Source organism: Megalobrama amblycephala, linkage group LG5, assembly GCF_018812025.1.
Source record: "Megalobrama amblycephala isolate DHTTF-2021 linkage group LG5, ASM1881202v1, whole genome shotgun sequence".
NCBI classification, from domain to species: domain Eukaryota; kingdom Metazoa; phylum Chordata; class Actinopteri; order Cypriniformes; family Xenocyprididae; genus Megalobrama; species Megalobrama amblycephala.
In genome coordinates, this window is record NC_063048.1 from 19,357,053 (window position 1) to 19,376,439 (window position 19,387).

A 19,387-nucleotide genomic window follows, 5' to 3' on the forward strand; every position below is an offset into this window, starting at 1 on the left:
CCTGACACTCATGTTGTTTGTCTCATCCTTGTGCGAGAATATGGGTTTAGGGTTGTTCCTGGGCCGTGCTCTTCTGTCTTGTCTTGAGTGTTTGTGTAAACACATGGCTTCTGTCATGTTTGTTTGCCATGTGCCTTTTGCACATGGCTTTTTATTAGGTGTGTTCGACATCGGCTGCGGCTGGATGCAACCGATCGGCGAGAGGAGACACTTTCTGCTTCTCGTAGTGACGCTCGTGCTGCGTTTGCATACTTTATCACAGCTGAAGTGAAATAAATGCAATATTTGACTAATACACTGATGTTTCAGAGACATTTTCATTCAATACTTTATGTACTCCTAACAGCTTCTGTTTTTACAAGAATAAAGTTCAACATAAGCATATATTATTATATAAATACCAATGTAGTGGGGTTTACGTTTTTTATCAGTTTTATTTTGATAAATGACACAATATAACATCGCGACTACATAAAAAGAGCTTTAACTGTCATAAAAATAGAGATTTGTGAGCATTCCTTCCCTATTTAATGTCCCTTTTTTGCCTGTCTTGTTCTGGTTCATTTTGTATCGCTGCTTTTAAGAGAAACATCTGTGACAATTGAGAACTGGTTATACTTTGCATATTCTGATCTACTATATGAACCTTCTGAGCAATAAACTTTAATTTCTTTGGGAATGAAGAGAAGATGTTCTGTTGACCTAAAATTATTTACTCTGCAGATTATCTAAACCGTCTTATAAAGTAGAATACGGATAAAGTAGAATGAGAAGAAATTAGAGCTAGGACACGGTAGCACAACAGCATAAAAAACGTCCAACACATTTGTATTTAAAGCACTGTAAGGGTTCATTTAAGTGCCCCATTATGCTTTTTTGAAAATTACCTTTCATGCAGTGTGTGAATGTAAAAGTTCTGCAAAGTTTTAAAGGTGCCGAAGAACATGTTTTCAAAAGATGTAATATAAGTCTTAAGTGTCCCCTGAATGTGTCTGTGAAGTTTCAGCTCAAAATACCCCATAGTTTTTTTTTTTTTATTAACTTTTTTAACTGCCTATCATTATAAATGCACTGATTCAGGGTACGCGGCCCCTTTAAATCTTGTGCTCCATGCCCCAAGAGCTTGCGCTTGCCTTAAACACCATAAACAAAGTTCACACAGCTAATCTTTACAAAGTGTTCATCATGCAGCATGTCTAATCGCATAAGTATGGTATTTATTGATGTTTACATTTGATTCTGAATGAGTTTGATGGTGCTCCGTGGCTAACGGCTAATGCTACACTGTTGGAGAGATTTATAAAGAATGAAGTTGTGTTTATGAATTATACAGACTGCAAGTGTTTAAAAAATGAAAATAATGACAGTCTTGTCTCCGTGAATACAGTAATAAACGATGGTAACTTTAACCACATTTAACAGTACATTAGCAACATGCTAACGAAACATTTAGAAAGACAGTTTACAAACATCACTAAAAATATCATGATATCAATGATCATGTCAGTTATTATCACTCCATCTGCCATTTTTCGCTATTTTGTCCTTGCTTGCTTACCTAGTCTGTTGATTCAGCTGTGCTGCTCCAGACGTTAATACTGGCTGCCCTTGTGTAATGCTTCGAATCATGGGCTGGTCGGTGTTATGTTGAGATTCGCCTGTTCCTCAGAGGTCGTTTAAACAAATGAGATTTATATAAGAAGGAGGAAACAATGGAGTTTGAGACTCACTGTATGTCATTTCCATGTACTGAACTCTTGCTATTCAACTATGCCGAGGCTTTATATTTAAAGGTCCCGTTCTTCGTGATCCCATGTTTCAAACTTTAGTTAGTGTGTAATGTTGTTGTTAGAGTATAAATAAAATCTGTAAAATTTTAAAGCTCAAAGTTCAATGCCAAGCGAGATATTTTATTTAACAGAAGTCACCTACATCGAACGGCCAGTTTGGACTACATCCCTCTACTTCCTTCTTTAATGACATCACTAAAACAGTTTTTTGACTAACCTCCGCCCACAGGAATACACAAGAGTTGCGTTTGTAGAGTGCGTTTGTCGCCATGTCGTCGAAACGCTGTTATTTTCATCCCGCAGTCCAATCGCCGGGTCTGATTCCGGCTCAAATTGATAGGGTAAAATTAAAGACATGTTTACAATAACACTGAGCGCGTGCATCTCCACGTTATGGTAAGAGGCGTGACCTTTCCGGGCAAGGTTCGCTAAGCTGCTGTCGAATCACAACACAGGAACCGCTGGCACAATCAGAACTCGTTACGTATTTCTGAAGGAGGGACTTCATAGAACAAGGAAGTCATCAGCCCGTTTTTATGACAGTGGAAACAGCGGTATACAGATAAGTAAATTATGTGAAAAATACTGTGTTTTTTACACGCGAAACATGAACACATGTTATATTGCACACTATAAACACAATCAAAGCTTCAAAAAAACACGAAAAACGGGACCTTTAAAGATCAAAGTGCATGACAAATAAATTTATTGTCTCCTCAAAGAAAGAATTGATTCTGAACTGCTGAAATGAGAAATGAGAATTCCAGTCTCACTTCCACTCACTTTACCTATGTTACAATGTAACAAATTTGCATAATGCCAGCCTATGGTCTTGTCTACTTTAACCATCAAACTCTCTATTTGTAGCTGAGGCCTGGAAGAGTTTAGTTCATGTTGTCAACATGTCGAGAAGAATTTTGATATGGATAAACCAACCCCATCGTTTGTATCACTGTGTATCAAGCACCAAGGAAGCCTCCAGAGATGAAATTCAGATATGGTAATGGTCATTTCGTTTCCGACACGTGCTGTAAGCGGTCGACCAATCAGACAGACTGGGCTGTCTGACCAATCAGTGCAGAGTAGGCTCGCGAAAAGAAGGGTTCAGAAAGACCATTTTCAGACTGATGTACAGTGTATATTATGAGAAAATGAAAGTGTTTTTTGATCTTGAATTCATGTAAACCTATTGTAGGAGACATCCAAAACAAAATTGAGAACCTTTAAAATAGCATAATAGGGGCATTTTAAGTTTATTGTTTATTTATTCCTCTTTTTTTTGTCCTTTTCCAGCACAAACCTCCTTTTGAAGTCAACGACCTCTTTGAGGACATCAAGGATGGGGTGAAACTGCTGGCTCTGTTAGAGGTGCTGTCTGGACAGAGATTAGTAAGTGTTGCTGTGATGCAATATCTGCAGATTATCCCTTTGTGAAACCTCTGCATTGAGCACAGGAGCAGCTGGGGAGTGTCCGCCTTCAATGTCTGTTGCCAAGATGATGGGCTCATTTCTGCTCCTGATAAACTTCTCTTATTTCCCTGCAGCCATGCGAACAGGGCCGCCAACTCAAAAGGATCCACTGGGTGTCCAACATCGGCACAGCTCTTAAGTTCCTGGAGGGAAGAAAGGTAGGTGACCCTATTAACACTCGGGTTATCTCATCTGTCTCATTTAACTGCTCATCTGTCTTAATTCAATGGTGATATTCTGTATAACACTCCCAGTCGGGTCATTCCTTTTCTGCAGTACCTTTCAAACTCTGTCTTTTTAAATTGAATTTGCTTGCACGTTAATTTAAGGAGGTATTTCTATAAAAGGATATACCAGTCTGTCAGAAATATGCTCTAGTCAAGATCAGGCAAGGACAAGAACTGAACGGGAAGAACTAAAGTTAGTCATCGCTCGGTGTGGAATTGACAGGATTTTCCATCTTTTGAAATGTTGATATTAAAACAAATTTGTGTAATTTTATCAATCATGATAAATGTTTTAAAAGTGACACAATCCAACGACAAAACATTAACACAAATCATCACAGAATCCTTCAAATTCATTGACAATACTGCATTTTTGTATTTTTGTTTGTTACTTCCATGTGATTAAGGTTTCTTTTTGATAAAGGGATTTTTATAAAAGATATGGAATAGAAGAAAAATGTATTAATTGATTACTAACTAGAATATTATTTTATAATAATTTTATATTTAATAAAAATATTTACATGAAATATTTTCCTTTCATTGTAATTAAAAAAAACTAATATTACTTCAATCTTGGAATTTTTTTGTTTCATAATTTCTAATATATTAAGACATACACTACCTTTCAAAAGTTTGAGGTCTGTAATATTTTTGTTAAAATGTTTTTGAAAGAAGTCTCTTTTACTCACCAAGGCCGCATTTATTTGATTAAAAATACAAACCCGATTCCAAAAAAGTTGGGACACTGTACAAATTGTGAATAAAAAAGGAATGCAATAATTTACAAATCACATAAACTTATATTTTATTGACTATAGAATATAGATAACATATCAAATGTTGAAAGTGAGACATTTTGAAATGTCGTGCCAAATATTGGCTCATTTTGGATTTCATGACAGCTACACATTCCAAAAAAGTTGGGACAGGTAGCAATAAGAGGCCGGAAAAGTTAAATGTACATATAAGGAACAGTTGGATGGCCAATTTGCAACTTATTAGGTCAAATGGCAACATGATTGAGTATAAAAAGAGCCTCTCAGAGTGGCAGAGTCTCTCAGAAGTCAAGATGGGCAGAGGATCACCAATTCCCCCAATGCTGCGGCGAAAAACAGTGAAGCAATATCAGAAAGGAGTTTCTCAGAGAAAAATTGCAAAGAGTTTGAAGTTATCATCATCTACAGTGCATAATATCATCCAAAGATTCAGAGAATCTGGAACAATCTCTGTGCGTAACGGTCAAGGCCGGAAAACCATACAGGATTCCTGTGATCTTCGGGCCCTTAGACGGCACTGCATCACATACAGGAATGCTACTGTAATGGAAATCACAACATGGGCTCAGGAATACTTTCAGAAAACATTGTCTGTGAACACAATCCAGCTAAAACTCTATAGGTCAAAAAACAAGCCATATCTAAACATGATCCAGAAGCGCAGGCGTTTTCTCTGGGCCAAGGCTCATTTAAAATGGACTGTGGCAAAGCGGAAAACTGTTCTTTGGTCAGACGAATCAAAATGTGAAGTTCTTTTTGGAAAACTGTAGCTATGTCATTCGGACTAAAGAGGACAAGGACAACCCAAGTTGTTATCAGCACTCAGTTCAGAAGCCTGCACCTCTGATGGTATGGGGTTGCATGAGTGCGGGTGGCATGGCCAGCTTACACATCTGGAAAGGCACCATCAATGCTGAAAGGTATATCCAAGTTCTAGAACAACATATGCTCCCACCCAGACGTCGTCGCTTTCAGGGAAGACCTTGCATTTTCCAACATCATAGTGCCAGACCACATACTGCATCAATTACAACTTCATGGCTGCGTAGAAGAAGGATCCGGGCACTGAAATGGCCAGCCTGCAGTCCAGATCTTTCACCCATAGAAAACATTTGGAGCATCATAAAGAGGAAGATGCGACAAAGAAGACCTAAGAGAGTTGAGCAACTAGAAGCCTGTATTAGACAAGAATGAGACAACATTCCTATTCCTAAACTTGAGCAACTTGTCTCCTCAGTCCCCAGACGTTTGCAGACTGTTATAAAAAGAAGAGCGGATGCCACACAGTGGTAAACATGGCTTGATGAGTTGGTGATGGAGATGTGTTGATGCCATGAAATTTAAAATCAACTTATTTTTCCCTTAAAATGATACACTTTCTCAGTTTAAACATTTGATATGTCATCTATGTAAACTTCCACATCATTGCATTCTGTTTTTATTTACAATTTGTACAGTGTCTCAACTTTTTTGGAATCGGGTTTGTACATTAAAAAAATGTGGAATATTATTAGAATTTGAAATAACTGTTTTTTTTTTTATTTGAATATATTTTGAAATGTTATTTATTTTTGTGATGGCAGAGTTCAATTCATCGTCATTTCTCCAGTCTTCAGTGTCACATGGTCCTTCAGAAATCATTTTAATATACTTATTTGCTGCTCAAGAAACATTTATTATTATTATCAATGTTCAAAACAGTTGTGCTTTTTAATATTTTTGTGGAAATTATTTTTTTCTATTCTTTTTGATGAATAAAAATAAAACATTTATTTAAAATAGAATTTTAAATGTCTTTACTGTTAATTTTGATCAATGAACGCGTCTTTGCTATAGTATAAATAAAAACTTTTGAATGGTAGTGCCTAATCCTCAGTCATATCTGATCATTAAATACGTCCATATGTCCCAGTCTGGTATTTGTCATCATACTGTTTTCCTAACTGTGTCCTCTCTCTTACCATGTTTCATCTCAGTCTGTGTACCGAGGGTCTCCGGTCAGTACTTCTCCTAGTCACAGTTCTCACAAAACACTTGCTCTTGTTACGCATATCTGCATTTGATGATGCGTACCGTATGCAGAGAACAGCTTCATTATTTACCAATCTCTGCTGTAGGTGCTACTGGCTGAAAGAGCTGCAATTATTTTTAGAAAGCTTGTTTTTTTCTACTGCATCACTTTTAGTGTACATGACTGGCTGAGCAAATATGAGCAAATTGCAGTTTTCTCTATTCACTCACATTTTATTCATATTGGCTTATTCCTAAAGAAGTAAATAAGTCTGGCTACTTGACATCATTAAAGTCAACATCAAAATGGACCCTTTTTACTTTCTTAATGCACGTTCCTGGTTTTATTCTGCACGATTCATCAGCAGGTAGTACTGGTTTGGTAGACTGGCTTGTTTGCCTGACCTCAGATCTGTGGATTATATGTATAATATGTTGCATTGATATTTTAATGATTTAGTCAAAGTTTCTAACCTGATAAATATTTATTTTACAGATCAAACTAGTCAATATAAATGCCACTGACATTGCCGATGGACGCCCATCCATTGTTTTGGGGCTGATATGGACCATTATCCTCTATTTCCAGGTAATGTTTGACAATTATGATTGTAGGATCTGTAAAATTGTCATATATCTATCTATGTATATCTGTATTTTAAGGGTCTGTCTTCGCAATCTTTTGCAGATTGAGGAGTTGACCAGTAATCTTCCAGCCCTTCAGGCTTTATCCAGCAGTGCGTCTTCGGTGGACAGCATGGCCAGCTCAGAGACGGGCAGCCCGCCCATGAAACGCAAGGTGGTCACCAAGTTTCAGGGCAATGCCAAAAGAGCACTGCTCAGATGGGTCCAAAGCACAGCAACCAAGTATGTCATTTTTTGTCAGCTAAAGGAACATTTCGGAATAAATACAAGCTCTGTTGACCAATTGTAATGGATATGTCAACCAATGACGACTGTGTATAAAATAGGCTTTATTGTAAATAAGGCCCCTAATAAGTCATTATTTCTTCTTGCAAGGCGTCTTGGGATTGAAGTTAAAGACTTCGGTTCTAGTTGGCGCAGCGGTGTGGCCTTCCATTCTGTTATTTATGCCATTCGACCAGAGCTCGTGGACATGGATGTCGTGAGAAAAAGAAGTAATCGTGAGAACCTGGAAGAGGCTTTCAGTGTTGCAGAGAACGAGCTGGGAATACCACGTTTACTAGATCCTGAAGGTACTAATACAACTTATTTTTCTCCAAAATCTCTCCAATTTCCCTTGAGATAGACAGTGTCTTCTTATAAAATCGTACCATGGTATTTGGACATGGTTCTATGGAAATACCTTGTTTTTTTATACTCATTTGCAATAGTAATATAATACCATTCTTTAAATTACCAATACCATGGTATATTAATATGGGAATTATTCATTACTATGATATATTATAGTTAACTAAAACTTAAACCATAAAAAAAAAACCATTTTTGTTACTTGAAATAATACATTAACTGAAATAAAGTATTAAAAAACGTTTTATTTTAGCATATTTTATCTTTATAAGGAAATAAAAATGTATTAAAGAATGTTGACATATTTAAAATATATTAATAATAAAAAGGACCAAAAAAAAAAATTAAATGAAAACGGAAAATATAAAAATAAAAACTAATTCAAAATACAGTATATATAAAACACTGGATATATATCAAAATACCATGGTATAACAATCTGATACCACGAATGTACCGCCAATACTAGTATTGTGTGGCTAATAATGTAGATTCAGTCAATGATCTGTTGTGCTGTTGAAGAGCCACTCATTTGTTTTGAGTTTGATGTGAATAGACACTGTGTAATTATACTGGGGATCCTCCATCATCAGGCCTCATTACAGACAGACGCTGTTATAGTTTCTTATATAGGCCATGCTGCTATTCAAGCATGACATCAGGCCTGAACAGATACAGAATAGCATGACATCATGATCTTGCAGAATCCCTTTGAAGAGGCTATAAAAAGCCTCATTTGGCTCTTCAGGTCAGTAGATCATAATATGACATGAAGTCTATGGAACACCTGATGATTCACTTTGTGTGTTGAATCAACAAGTTACTTTTCTAATCAATGGTGCATTTTTTTTTCAGTTTCTTTTACACAGTCATGTAAGCAAATTAGCTCAAAAGGGGAAATATTAATAATTAGTCATAACTTGTTATAATTAATTATAAATATTTGAATCAAATTAACTTTATGTAGCTGAATTAATATTACAATCAGTTAATCTGTTCGGCCAGCAAATACTCTGTATTGATCATCTATCAAGTTTAAAGAAGGAAATTTTTCCGTGGCCACAGAAAAATATTGCTTTCTTAGCATGTAGCTGTGATCGAATCATTATCAGGGACATTGGTTTTATAAGCACATCAGAATCAACTCGCAAGTGTGTGCACACAAGTTTTATTTAACTAAATCAAAAACACACAACTAAACTAACAAACACACACATACAGGCATACAGTTTACCAAGGGAAAGAGAGAGCTGAAGCAGAATACAGGAAAGCATGAAGTTACAGCATTGTTTGAAATTCAGCAGATCAACAGCCTTGAGCAAACCATCAGTTTAGTTTTAACAGGCCCTTCTTTAAAAGGGGTAAGGATACTTAATGTATCACATAATGAGACTAAGTTTGATACTTGCATGTCTCGCCCATTTGAATTAAAACTGTCCTGATGCAATTTGTGGAGACTCCCATTGAATCTTTGCTGATATTGTCTTAAAAGAGAACCAGTTGGATTCAGAGGATCTTTGGTGAATAGAAGGTCAAGGCCGAAGCCTGGCACAAGCTTGGGGTTCCTTAGAAATTCCTAATACAGCATCATCTTCACATCAGCGTTTTTCAGTAAAGAAAAAGAGAGGCTGTGATCTTGTGATCAGTGATTTTAAAGCGTGAAGATGCCACACCCTCTTAAGGTGACTGAGCCAATAAGTAGTTTTCCCTTCAGAGGGAAACTTTTATGAGTCTTTGTTCTGTAGCAAGATAAGCATAAGACATTGAATTTGGATGTTTGAGAGAAGAACCTTCTAGATTCTTATAATACTAATGTGTCACAGAGTTAGTAACATGTAACATAAATTACCAAATAGGAAACGAAAGTTGGAGTCCTTAGATACCAAACATGCTACCCATGTGATTTTAGTTAACTATAAATTTGCAACTCTGGAACATTAATACCAAAATAGTTCAAAAGAGAGAATTAATACATAGAATAAAGCCTATAAAAGGAAAGTCACGTGATGGGAAAACTGGATACATGTTTATACATTTCTCAAGTGATTATATATAGAATATATAAGATTAAAGGGTTAGTTCACCCAAAAATGAAAATTCTGTCATTTATTACTCACCCTCATGCCGTTCCACACCCATAAGACCTTCGTTAATCTTCAGAACACAAATTAAGATATTTTAGTTGAAATCCGATGGCTCCGTGAGGCCTCCATAGGGAGCAATGACACTTCCTCTCTCAAGATCCATAAAGGTACTAAAATCATATTTAAATCGGTTCATGTGAGTACAGTGGTTCAATATTAGTATTATAGCGACGAGAATATTTTTGGAGCGCCAAAAAACACTAAATAACGACTTATTTAGTGATGGCCGATTTCAAAACAATGCTTCAGGAAGTATCGGAGCACAGATGAATCAGTGTGTCGAATCTGCTGTTCGGAGCGCCAAAGTCACGTGATTTCAGCCGTTGGCAGTTTGACACGCGATCTGAATCATGATTCGACACACTGATTCATTTATGCTCCGATGCTTCATGAAGCAGTGTTTTGAAATCGGCCATCACTAAATAAGTCGTTATTTTGTTTTTTTGGCACTCCAAAAATATTCTTGTCGCTTTATAATATTAATATTGAACCACTGTACTCACATGAACCGATTTAAATATGTTTTTTGTACATTAATGGATCTTGAGAGAGGAAGTGTCATTACTCCCTATGGAGGCCTCACGGAGCTATCAGATTTCAACTAAAATATCTTAATTTGTGTTCTGAAGATTAACGAAGGTCTTATGGGTGTGGAATGGCATGAGGGTGAGTAATAAATGAAAGAATTTTCATTTTTGGGTGAACTAACCCTTTAAGAGGGTTTATTTGACCTTCACAAAAAGAGTGAAGTCAGAGTCACTAGTCTCTGCAAAATTCTTTCTGATCATAAAAGTTCTTATCGGTTTTCCTGTGTCCTGTAACAGGACACCTAGTTCTGCCTGTGTGTTAGCTACATTTGGGATGCTAGTTGCAGTTTTAGGGGGATGGGTTCACAGAACTTTGAGAGAGTGAGTTTCTGGATAATTCATTAAATATAATGAATAATTGTGTCACTATCGAACATTGTCATTTATAACTGGATTTTTTTTTCAAAACAATTTGTTGAATGTTTTTGTCAGTTTTGTTGAATGTTAGCGTGAGAGAAGCCTTTTCTGAAAGATTAAAACAGCTTAAAATGTCTTATGTAGTTTGAATACGTGAGCAGATTTGATGTTTGAAAGTTCTGTATGCATTGAGTACTTCCATTACTAAGCCATTGCTATGTTTTTATGATTCTTACAATGCCCTAGTAACCCTCATTCTGGGTGGATTTATTTTCCTTATTTCCAGTTGCTTCCTTATTATTTTCTATGATTATTTTTTTGCTGTGATTTTTCTTTTTTCATTCACTTAGCAAACGTTTGGGGTCAGAAAGATTTTTAAAAAAAGAAGTCTCTTCTGCTCACCAAGGCTGAGGCTATTTAATTCAAAATACAGTAAAAATAGTAATATTGTGAAATATTATTACAATTTAAAATAACTGTTTTCAATTGTAACATATTTTAAAATGTCATTTCCCCCTGTGAATACAAAGCTGAATTTTTACCAGCCATTACTCCACATGATACTTCAGAAACTGTCATGTATTTTTTCAGGATTCTTTGATGAATTCTGTAGAAAGTTCGAAAGAACAGCACTTATTTGAAATAGAAATCTTTTGCAAAGTTATAAATATCTTTACTGTCACTTTTGATCAATTTAATACATCCTTGATGAATAAAAGAATATATTTATTTAAAAAACATCCCAAATGGGGTCTTACTGACCCCAATCTTTTGAACGATAATGTATATATTTTGTCTTTTGTTATTTTCACCCACTTACGTACATTACTTTGCACTATTTTTGATTTTGGTAAGCTGCAAATCCTGCAAATTTACATTTGAAGTGCCAGTAAAGCACAGTAAAACTGAAACTAAAACTAGGTGCATGCATGCATGGATAGATAATTACCACAATGATAATACATCAAGCATTTCCCCTCGAGGGGTTCAAACCTCCAACTTTGCATTTGTTTTTCTTGCAGATGTGGATGTGGATAAGCCTGATGAGAAATCCATAATGACATATGTAGCTCAGTTCCTGAAGCACTACCCAGATCCCCACCAGTCTGAGACAGATGGACAGCAAGAGGAGGTACGATTTAGTGCTTATGCTCATGTACGAGCTAAAAATACTCTAGCCGCTTGCTGTTGTTATTTAATGCAGTCAATGCTGTAGTGCTTGCTCATTAGTCATTAACCATTTACTATAGTGCATCACAATGTGGAATCCATTCAAGGAGCATTTTACTCTAGAATCACACCCATAATGCATTGCTCTATGTGCTCACTCTGTCTCTCTGTCTGTGTCATTCACCGTGCACATTTGTAGCTGGTTCGTTCCATTCCTACATTCGCTCTCTCTATCCCAGCTCTACAGGTAAGAGCTGATTTCGTCTCGCCTGCATGAGGTTCACTTAGTGTATGGGGCATTCTCAAGAAATGATGCCATATGTGCTATACAATTTCAGGAAATATAATTACAACCTTACCACAAAGTTATTAAATTGCAAGAGTTTAATAAATAGATCATTGAAAAAAATCCTCTAGTATAACTTTGCATGTGAAAAAAAAATCACATTACGGTGTGACTTCCCCTACAACCACAAGAATTTCACACATGTGGTCACATGTGAAATACATACATTGCACATGGGAAATGTGGTTTTGGATCAGTTCCTGTGTGAAATCCATGTGTGGAAAGCATGGGAAATCTGTTGTTTTTTTTTTTTTCTGTAAGCGTTATTAATTACACATTATAACTAGGAATACAACTCATGATAGAAATTGCTTGAACATTGACATATTCTGCACATTCTCAGAAAAACAATTACAAAAGTGTATTTTCATTATTTCTATATGCTTCTATATAATCTTACATGAACTAGTGTAATATAACTCTTATCTATCTAACTATCTATATATATATATATATATATATAGAGAGAGAGAGAGAGAGAGAGAGAGAGAGAGAGAGATGGTGAATGGGAACATTTGAAAATAAAAATAGTGCTTTATATAAAGAATATTTTGCATTACACACTAAACAGAATTAAATTACCAAATAAGTTCAGTATCATGTTAATTATTTGAGTAGTAAATATTGGAGACACATATAACACACTAATGTCACTGTTTCCTGAGAATGGCCTTTCTGCGGGGGATGCTCTCTGCTTGTTTCCTCTCTATCTCTGGCTTTTATCTTGCTAACGTCTTGACTGTGTTGTGTTTGCATCTCTTGATGTGCCTTTGCTCTCCTGGACAGTATGATCCACAAGATATTGAGCTTATGCTTGAGGTATGTGGTTATTAATGTAAAGGGTCATAATAGTGCTCTATTGTGTGTAACAAAATACAAAATAGTTGAAAATCTTCACTCTTCTTTGGGATTGGACTCTCTCTTTTTTTTCCACTGTTTCACACTGCTGTGTTACTTTGGCTACTCTGTGGGTCATTTTTATAAGGTTTCTTGCTGAATTCCTGCTAAACGAGTGATAAATTGTTGTCTCTTTCTGTCTGATGTGCACAGAGAGAGGAACGCAAGGTGCTGAGGGAGGTGAAGATCTGGCTGGATCAGCTAGAAAGAGATATTCTGCGTGCACAGGGATCTGAAGAGAGTCTCACTGACAAATACCAGGTAAAGCTGACAATTTTCCATCTATGATCTTTAGAATTAAACAGGCTGTTTTTGATGCTATTAGAACCTCTATATATAAATGAGCTCTATAATGATTGGCTAAATTCTTTGCATTTGAAATGAGTTGTGAGTTTGCTGTCAGTTCAGGTGTATTTAGTGCTGCTCCATCCTTCTTTTTTTTGGCTGCAGGCCTTTAAGAGCTTCCGTGTGCAGTATGAGATGAGAAAGAAACAGATCGAGTCTCTCCTGCAGCCGGTACACAGGGACGGCAAACTGTCAGTGGATCAGGCCGTGGTCAAACAGTCCTGGGATCATGTGTCTGTCAGGGTATGTGCTTCATCAAATGTAATTAAAGAGTTTGTTCACCCCAAAATTACAATTCTGTCATCATTTATTCGGTTGTTTCTTTTTTCAATGGAATGCAAAAGGAGATGTTTATCATTATGTTCAGACTGCTTATTATACAATGGAAATGAATCGGTACAGACACTGTTGTGCACCAAAAATGACAGAAAAAGCCCTATTAAAGTAGTCTGAAGTTTTACAATAGGAAAAAGTGTTTGTTAATATTTTCATAGAACTCATGGTTAATTTTTAAAGGTAAATAAATGCCTTAACTGTGAATATTAACTCTATATTTTTTGTACGTAAAATCACTATTATGTTGATTTTGTCTGAAAATAGTTTTACTTAAATTCTAAACTGTTGCTGCTGTGAGAATAAATGAGTGCACTTGTCTAGTTGTCATTAGCAGTAATGAAGTGTGAACTGGAGCGTAGAGCATGGATACTGGGTTCATTACTGAGGAAAGAGGACAGACACACAGAGACTGTTTTGTTTAAAGGAACAGAGAAGTCCATAGACTGGAAACAGCAATCTGGCCAGACTCTTAACAGCTTGAAGGGTCCTCACAAACAGTGAGCGGCATTAAAAACAGATCTCTCCTTTTGATATTTTCGATGCGTTTGTGTGGCTTGTGTAGCTCTTAGACTGGCACATCCATCTGGACAAGTCTTTGCCGGGCCCTCTGGGAGTGATCGGAGCCTGGCTGCATCGGGCAGAACTTTCCCTGAGAGAGGACATACCGATTCAACAGGCCCATGAAGAGACGGCCAACATCATCCACAGAAAACTGGAACAGCACAAGGTAGGTGGAAGAACTTATTTTTCTTTCTTGAGGGACTTGCTCCGATCACTGTGCTCCTAAAATTAGAAATGATGTGCTTTCTGTACAGGAGGTGTTGAAGAATTTGGAGGGACACAGACAGACATTTCAACAGATTCACAGAGACCGATCAGTAAACGGAGTCCCGGTTCCACCAGAGCAGCTTCAGGACATGGCAGAAAGGTCAACTCTGATGACCTTAGGTTTCACTGTTTATAGGCAACATGGAACAGCATTTGCAGTGCATTTAATGTCCATTACTTTGAGTTAAAGTGTGAGACTTTAGTTAGGATTTGAAGTATTCAACTTTGGCGAGTAACTCGTCCCATGCGGTTTGTGCTATAGACATGAATGGATGACAAACAGACAAAAAAATCTCATAAACTTATAATGAAAGAGGGAACTTAGCCATATTTAGAGCCCATAAAATAGACTTTGACTTGAGCAACCACCCAGAACAACCTAGCAACTACCTAGAGAACCCCTAGCAACCACAAAGCAATATGCTCACAACCACTCATGTGGAACAACTCTGCAGCCACATAGCAACACCCTAACAACCACATAGTACCCCTAGTAACCACATAGCAATGTGCTCACGACCACTCAGAACATGTGGAACAACTATGCAACCACATAGCAACACCCTAGCAACAACATAGTACCCCCAGTAACCACACAGCAATGTGCTCACAACCACTCAGAACATGTGGAACAACTCAGCAGCCACATAGCAACACCCTGGCAACCACCCAGAGCACATCTGGCAACAACATAGCAATGTGTAAACAGCCACTTAGAACACCATTCAGAACATCACCCAGAGCATCCCTAGCAACCACCCAGAGTCCCTCTAGTAACTACATAGCAACTCCCTAGCAACCACCCAGAACACTCTAAGCAGCATATTATTTTAATATTATTTTTCTAACACATTTAACCTTGGTTACATTCACATAAAAATTAAAATAAAGACTTTTCAGAGAGGAGAGCAAACTAATAATGAATGATGCACAATAAGAGCAGCAACATTTATTAATAAATTATTATTATTTTGTTTCATGTTGACTTGAAAGGTCTTAAAATCTCATCAATTGCTGCTATATTTACTACTATTTCTTGTTTTCACAGGTTTAATTTTGTGTCCACATCATCTCACGTCCATCTGATTAAATTTGAATTCTGGGAGATGAAGTATCGTCTCATGGCTTTTCTTATGCTGGCGGAGTCAAAGCTCAAATCTTGGATCATTAAATATGGCCGACGGGACTCAGTGGAGCTTCTTCTGCAAAATTATATTGTACGTCCTCCAGCGTACTTAATATGCTTAACTCTTTTAAATCTGCTCTATAAAAAGAGCCATCTAACATAACACATGTCCTCATTTACACTCAGGTGTTCATTGAAGGCCATAAGTTCTTTGAGCAATATGAAACCATATTTCGGACTCTGAAACAAGCTGCAGACACCTATTTGAAATCTGGGGCTTCAGGTAAGACACATCTCACTTTCATCCATTTTTCCCCTGAGGCTGGAGATTCATGCAGCTTTTTATAATCATTCTCTGGCAGCAATGCTGAGCTCTAGCAGACAAAATGAACTGATTGCTTTGTGATCAGGCAGCCTCATTCTGTCAGACGTCCTTGAAACATCATTACAGTGGCGAAACAATTGCTCTGGACTAATAATTATTTCTCACTGAAAATTACATTTATTTATCACAAATGAATGTTCAGGTCATATTTCACCCCAAAATCAAGGGGAAAAAAGTAACAATTATATTTTGCATAATGAAAACTGAACCTATTTTTAGACCCATTACAGTTTTCTTGCATTGACACATTCTTTTCAGCATAAGCATAAGAGACTTCTTTCAAAAACATTTTTAAAAAGTCTTACTGATCCCAAACTTTTGAACTTTCTGTAGTGTCTGTGTATTCCAAAAGGAATGTTCAGATGGGATTGTTTTTAATGATCCTACAATAAAGCAATAAGCCCCAAGAAGCCGTGGTTTACAGTGAATTTATAACAGCTAAGGGGAGTTGTTAGGCACGACGTGGAGCGGAAAACCCCCTTAGCTGTTATAAATTCACTGTAAACCACAGCTTCACGGGGCTTATTGCTTTTATAAACCGGTTACCACACAATACAAATATTAACAGCAAAAAATATGTATCAATGCAACTTTCATGAAGTAAAATCATTAAAAGGCTTCCTTCCGCTGGAAAAAAATAGTCCCTGACCGTGAACAGCAACAGAAGTTACATTATTACGCCATTAGATGGCGGCAAAGATTGTCTTCATGAGCGAGTCACTCAGTAGCAAAGACTTTTATATTGAAACACGGACCAAGACGCAAATGACAAATGCTTTGACTAGTGCTGTTAGTGTCATCAGGGCACGGCAAAACCTATTAACTGTTAAAAGGACAAGATCGCAGCAGACATTCAAACGGATTTTTAATATGAACATAGGACTGACCTGAAGGAAAATGCTAAATTTGAATGCAGGTAATACACAATATCTCTCTCATTATACTCTTCTACATAATGCAGCTTCAATTAACAAAATCAATACAGAACAAACATATGTTTACGTTGCTAAGAGTGGTTACTAAGACTGATGCAGCAACATACACATTCAGTGGCGCAGCGATACTTAGGTAATGAGGTCAGCTGTATGTTTTCGGGAATTTTACAACGGCTTCGAACGCGGCTCGACCAATCAGAATGAAGGGCCAGAACTTTCCGTTTTATAAGTTTGATTAAACCATCAGAATATGAGGAAAATATTTTATACCTTTTAAATATTTTAAATATGAGGGAAGAACAAAACACTAAACTTGGTTAAAGGTGCAATGTGTAAATTTTAAAAGGGTCTATTGACCGAAATGCAATATAATATACATAACTATGTTTTCAGTGGTGTATAAAGACCTTACATAATGAACCGTTATGTTTTTATTACCTTAGGATGAGCCATTTTTATCTACCGCGGGTCCCCTTCCATGTTAAGTCGCCATTTTGAAAATTTACATACTGCACCTTTAAGGTATCTGACAACATTATTTAGCAAAAAAAGGCAAGCTACAGCTACAAGTTTTATTTTATTATACCAAAAAAGGCATAGAAAATCAAAAAGCTCACAGGAAAAAGAACCAGTTATTAATATTTTATTGGTTCTCTTATTTTTTCATGTTCATAATTTCTTTGTATGGAAGCCTGGCCAAAAATTGTCCACACAATTTGGCATGTTTTATTGCATATCACAAATAAAACAATTGTCTCCAAGCACAACTGCAACAATTGGATAATTTTAATAATACTTGAATAAATGGAGAAGATGTCAATTTTCCTTGGCTGGACATCACTTTTGGCCACTACTATGTACTATATACTTTATATATATATATATATATATATATATATATATATATATATATATATATATATATATATATATATGTTATGATATAGACACGGAGGCAGAGATAAAAGCAATCCAGGTGAGTTTATTTGAATAATATGAGAACACAGAGAGGTTATGACTGTTATCAGGTACTTGAGAGATGAATTGAGAGTAATACTGTCCTTGTATGGCTTGTTTATCCAGGAGCTGAGATGAGATGAAGAGAGACGTTGGAGACACTCACACACACAGAAGGGTAAGCACATGAAGGGACCAGGAGACGAAGGAGATGAAGGAGATCGCTGGAGCAGGTAAGTTTGATGAAGGGGAGTCCTTAAGGTAAGCATTAACACAAGGTATTGCAAACGAGACCGGACAGTGAGTGTGTGTGAGTGTGGTGGTTTTGTAGTGCTGGTGATTGCAGAGTGAATGAGATGCAGGTGGCGGTGATTAGTATGCTGGTGATTGGGTGCGTGGGTACTGTGGTGAGGTGGAGCCTGGCGTGTCTGTGACAGTACCCCCCTCCCACGGCCCGCTCCTGAGGGCCGCGGACCCCGACGTCGTGGTGGTCTTCCCCTGGGTCGTGGGGCAGGTCTGTCTGGATGGTTGGTATGGAAGTTCTGTAACAGAAGAGGATCAAGGATATCGTTCCTGGGAATCCATGAGCGTTCCTCGGGGCCATAGTCCTCCCAGTCCACGAGGTATTCGAGTTTACCACCACGGCGCCGGGAATCCAGGATCTCGTGGACCACGTAGGCTGTGCCGTCTTCTAGGAGAAGTGGAAGGGGGGGCTCGGCGGCTGCCACGTCAGGCTCTGTGGAGGGAACAACAGAAGGGTGGTGAGGTTTGAGTAGGGATACGTGAAATGTAGGATGGATTCTACTATACTGTGCCGGGAGTTGGAGACGATAGGTGACGGGGTTGATCTGCCGAAGGATGGTGAATGGGCCAATGAAGCGGGGACTCAGCTTCTTGCAGGGCAGACGCATCCTGATGTCCCGTGTGGACAGCCAGACCTTCTGCCCCGGCTGGTAGACAGGAGCCTCGGAGCGTCGAAGGTCGGCTGCCATTTTGCGTCTGCGCAGGGCCCTCTGCAGCTGGTGGTGAGCTGAGTCCCACACCCTCTCGCTCTCCCGGAACCAGTAATCGACTGCCGGAACGTTGGAGGGTTCCCCGTCCCAGGGGAACATCGGGGGTTGGTAGCCGAGTACGCACTGGAAGGGTGTTAGTCCAGTTGAGGCTTGGCGGAGGGAGTTCTGTGCGTACTCGGCCCAACCCAGGTACTGGTTCCAGGAGTTCTGGTGGCCGTGACAGAAGGTACGCAGGAAGCGGCCGATCTCCTGGATCTTCCGTTCCGTCTGCCCGTTCGACTGAGGATGGTATCCAGACGATAGGCTGACGGTCACACCCAGGAGGGAGAAAAAGGCTTTCCAGACGTGGGAGATAAACTGGGGTCCTCTGTCGGAGACGATGTCTTCAGGTAATCCATAATAGCGAAAGA

At 37.9% G+C, this 19,387-nt stretch overlaps 1 protein-coding gene across 8 annotated transcripts in view; it reads left to right on the forward strand.

The window, feature by feature from the left end:
* syne1b (spectrin repeat containing, nuclear envelope 1b) overlaps window positions 1-19,387 on the forward strand; it is a 141,802-nt gene that overhangs the window by 19,686 nt on the left and 102,729 nt on the right. For all 8 annotated transcript variants that reach the window (XM_048191034.1, XM_048191032.1, XM_048191036.1 and 5 more), the window contains 12 exons: window positions 3,084-3,179; window positions 3,335-3,418; window positions 6,773-6,865; window positions 6,965-7,143; window positions 7,297-7,493; window positions 11,662-11,771; window positions 13,206-13,313; window positions 13,503-13,640; window positions 14,296-14,460; window positions 14,549-14,661; window positions 15,610-15,778; window positions 15,874-15,970. In XM_048191034.1, coding sequence (XP_048046991.1) covers window positions 3,084-3,179; window positions 3,335-3,418; window positions 6,773-6,865; window positions 6,965-7,143; window positions 7,297-7,493; window positions 11,662-11,771; window positions 13,206-13,313; window positions 13,503-13,640; window positions 14,296-14,460; window positions 14,549-14,661; window positions 15,610-15,778; window positions 15,874-15,970 — 1,549 coding nt within the window. The remainder of the gene's footprint in view (window positions 1-3,083; window positions 3,180-3,334; window positions 3,419-6,772; window positions 6,866-6,964; window positions 7,144-7,296; window positions 7,494-11,661; window positions 11,772-13,205; window positions 13,314-13,502; window positions 13,641-14,295; window positions 14,461-14,548; window positions 14,662-15,609; window positions 15,779-15,873; window positions 15,971-19,387) is intronic.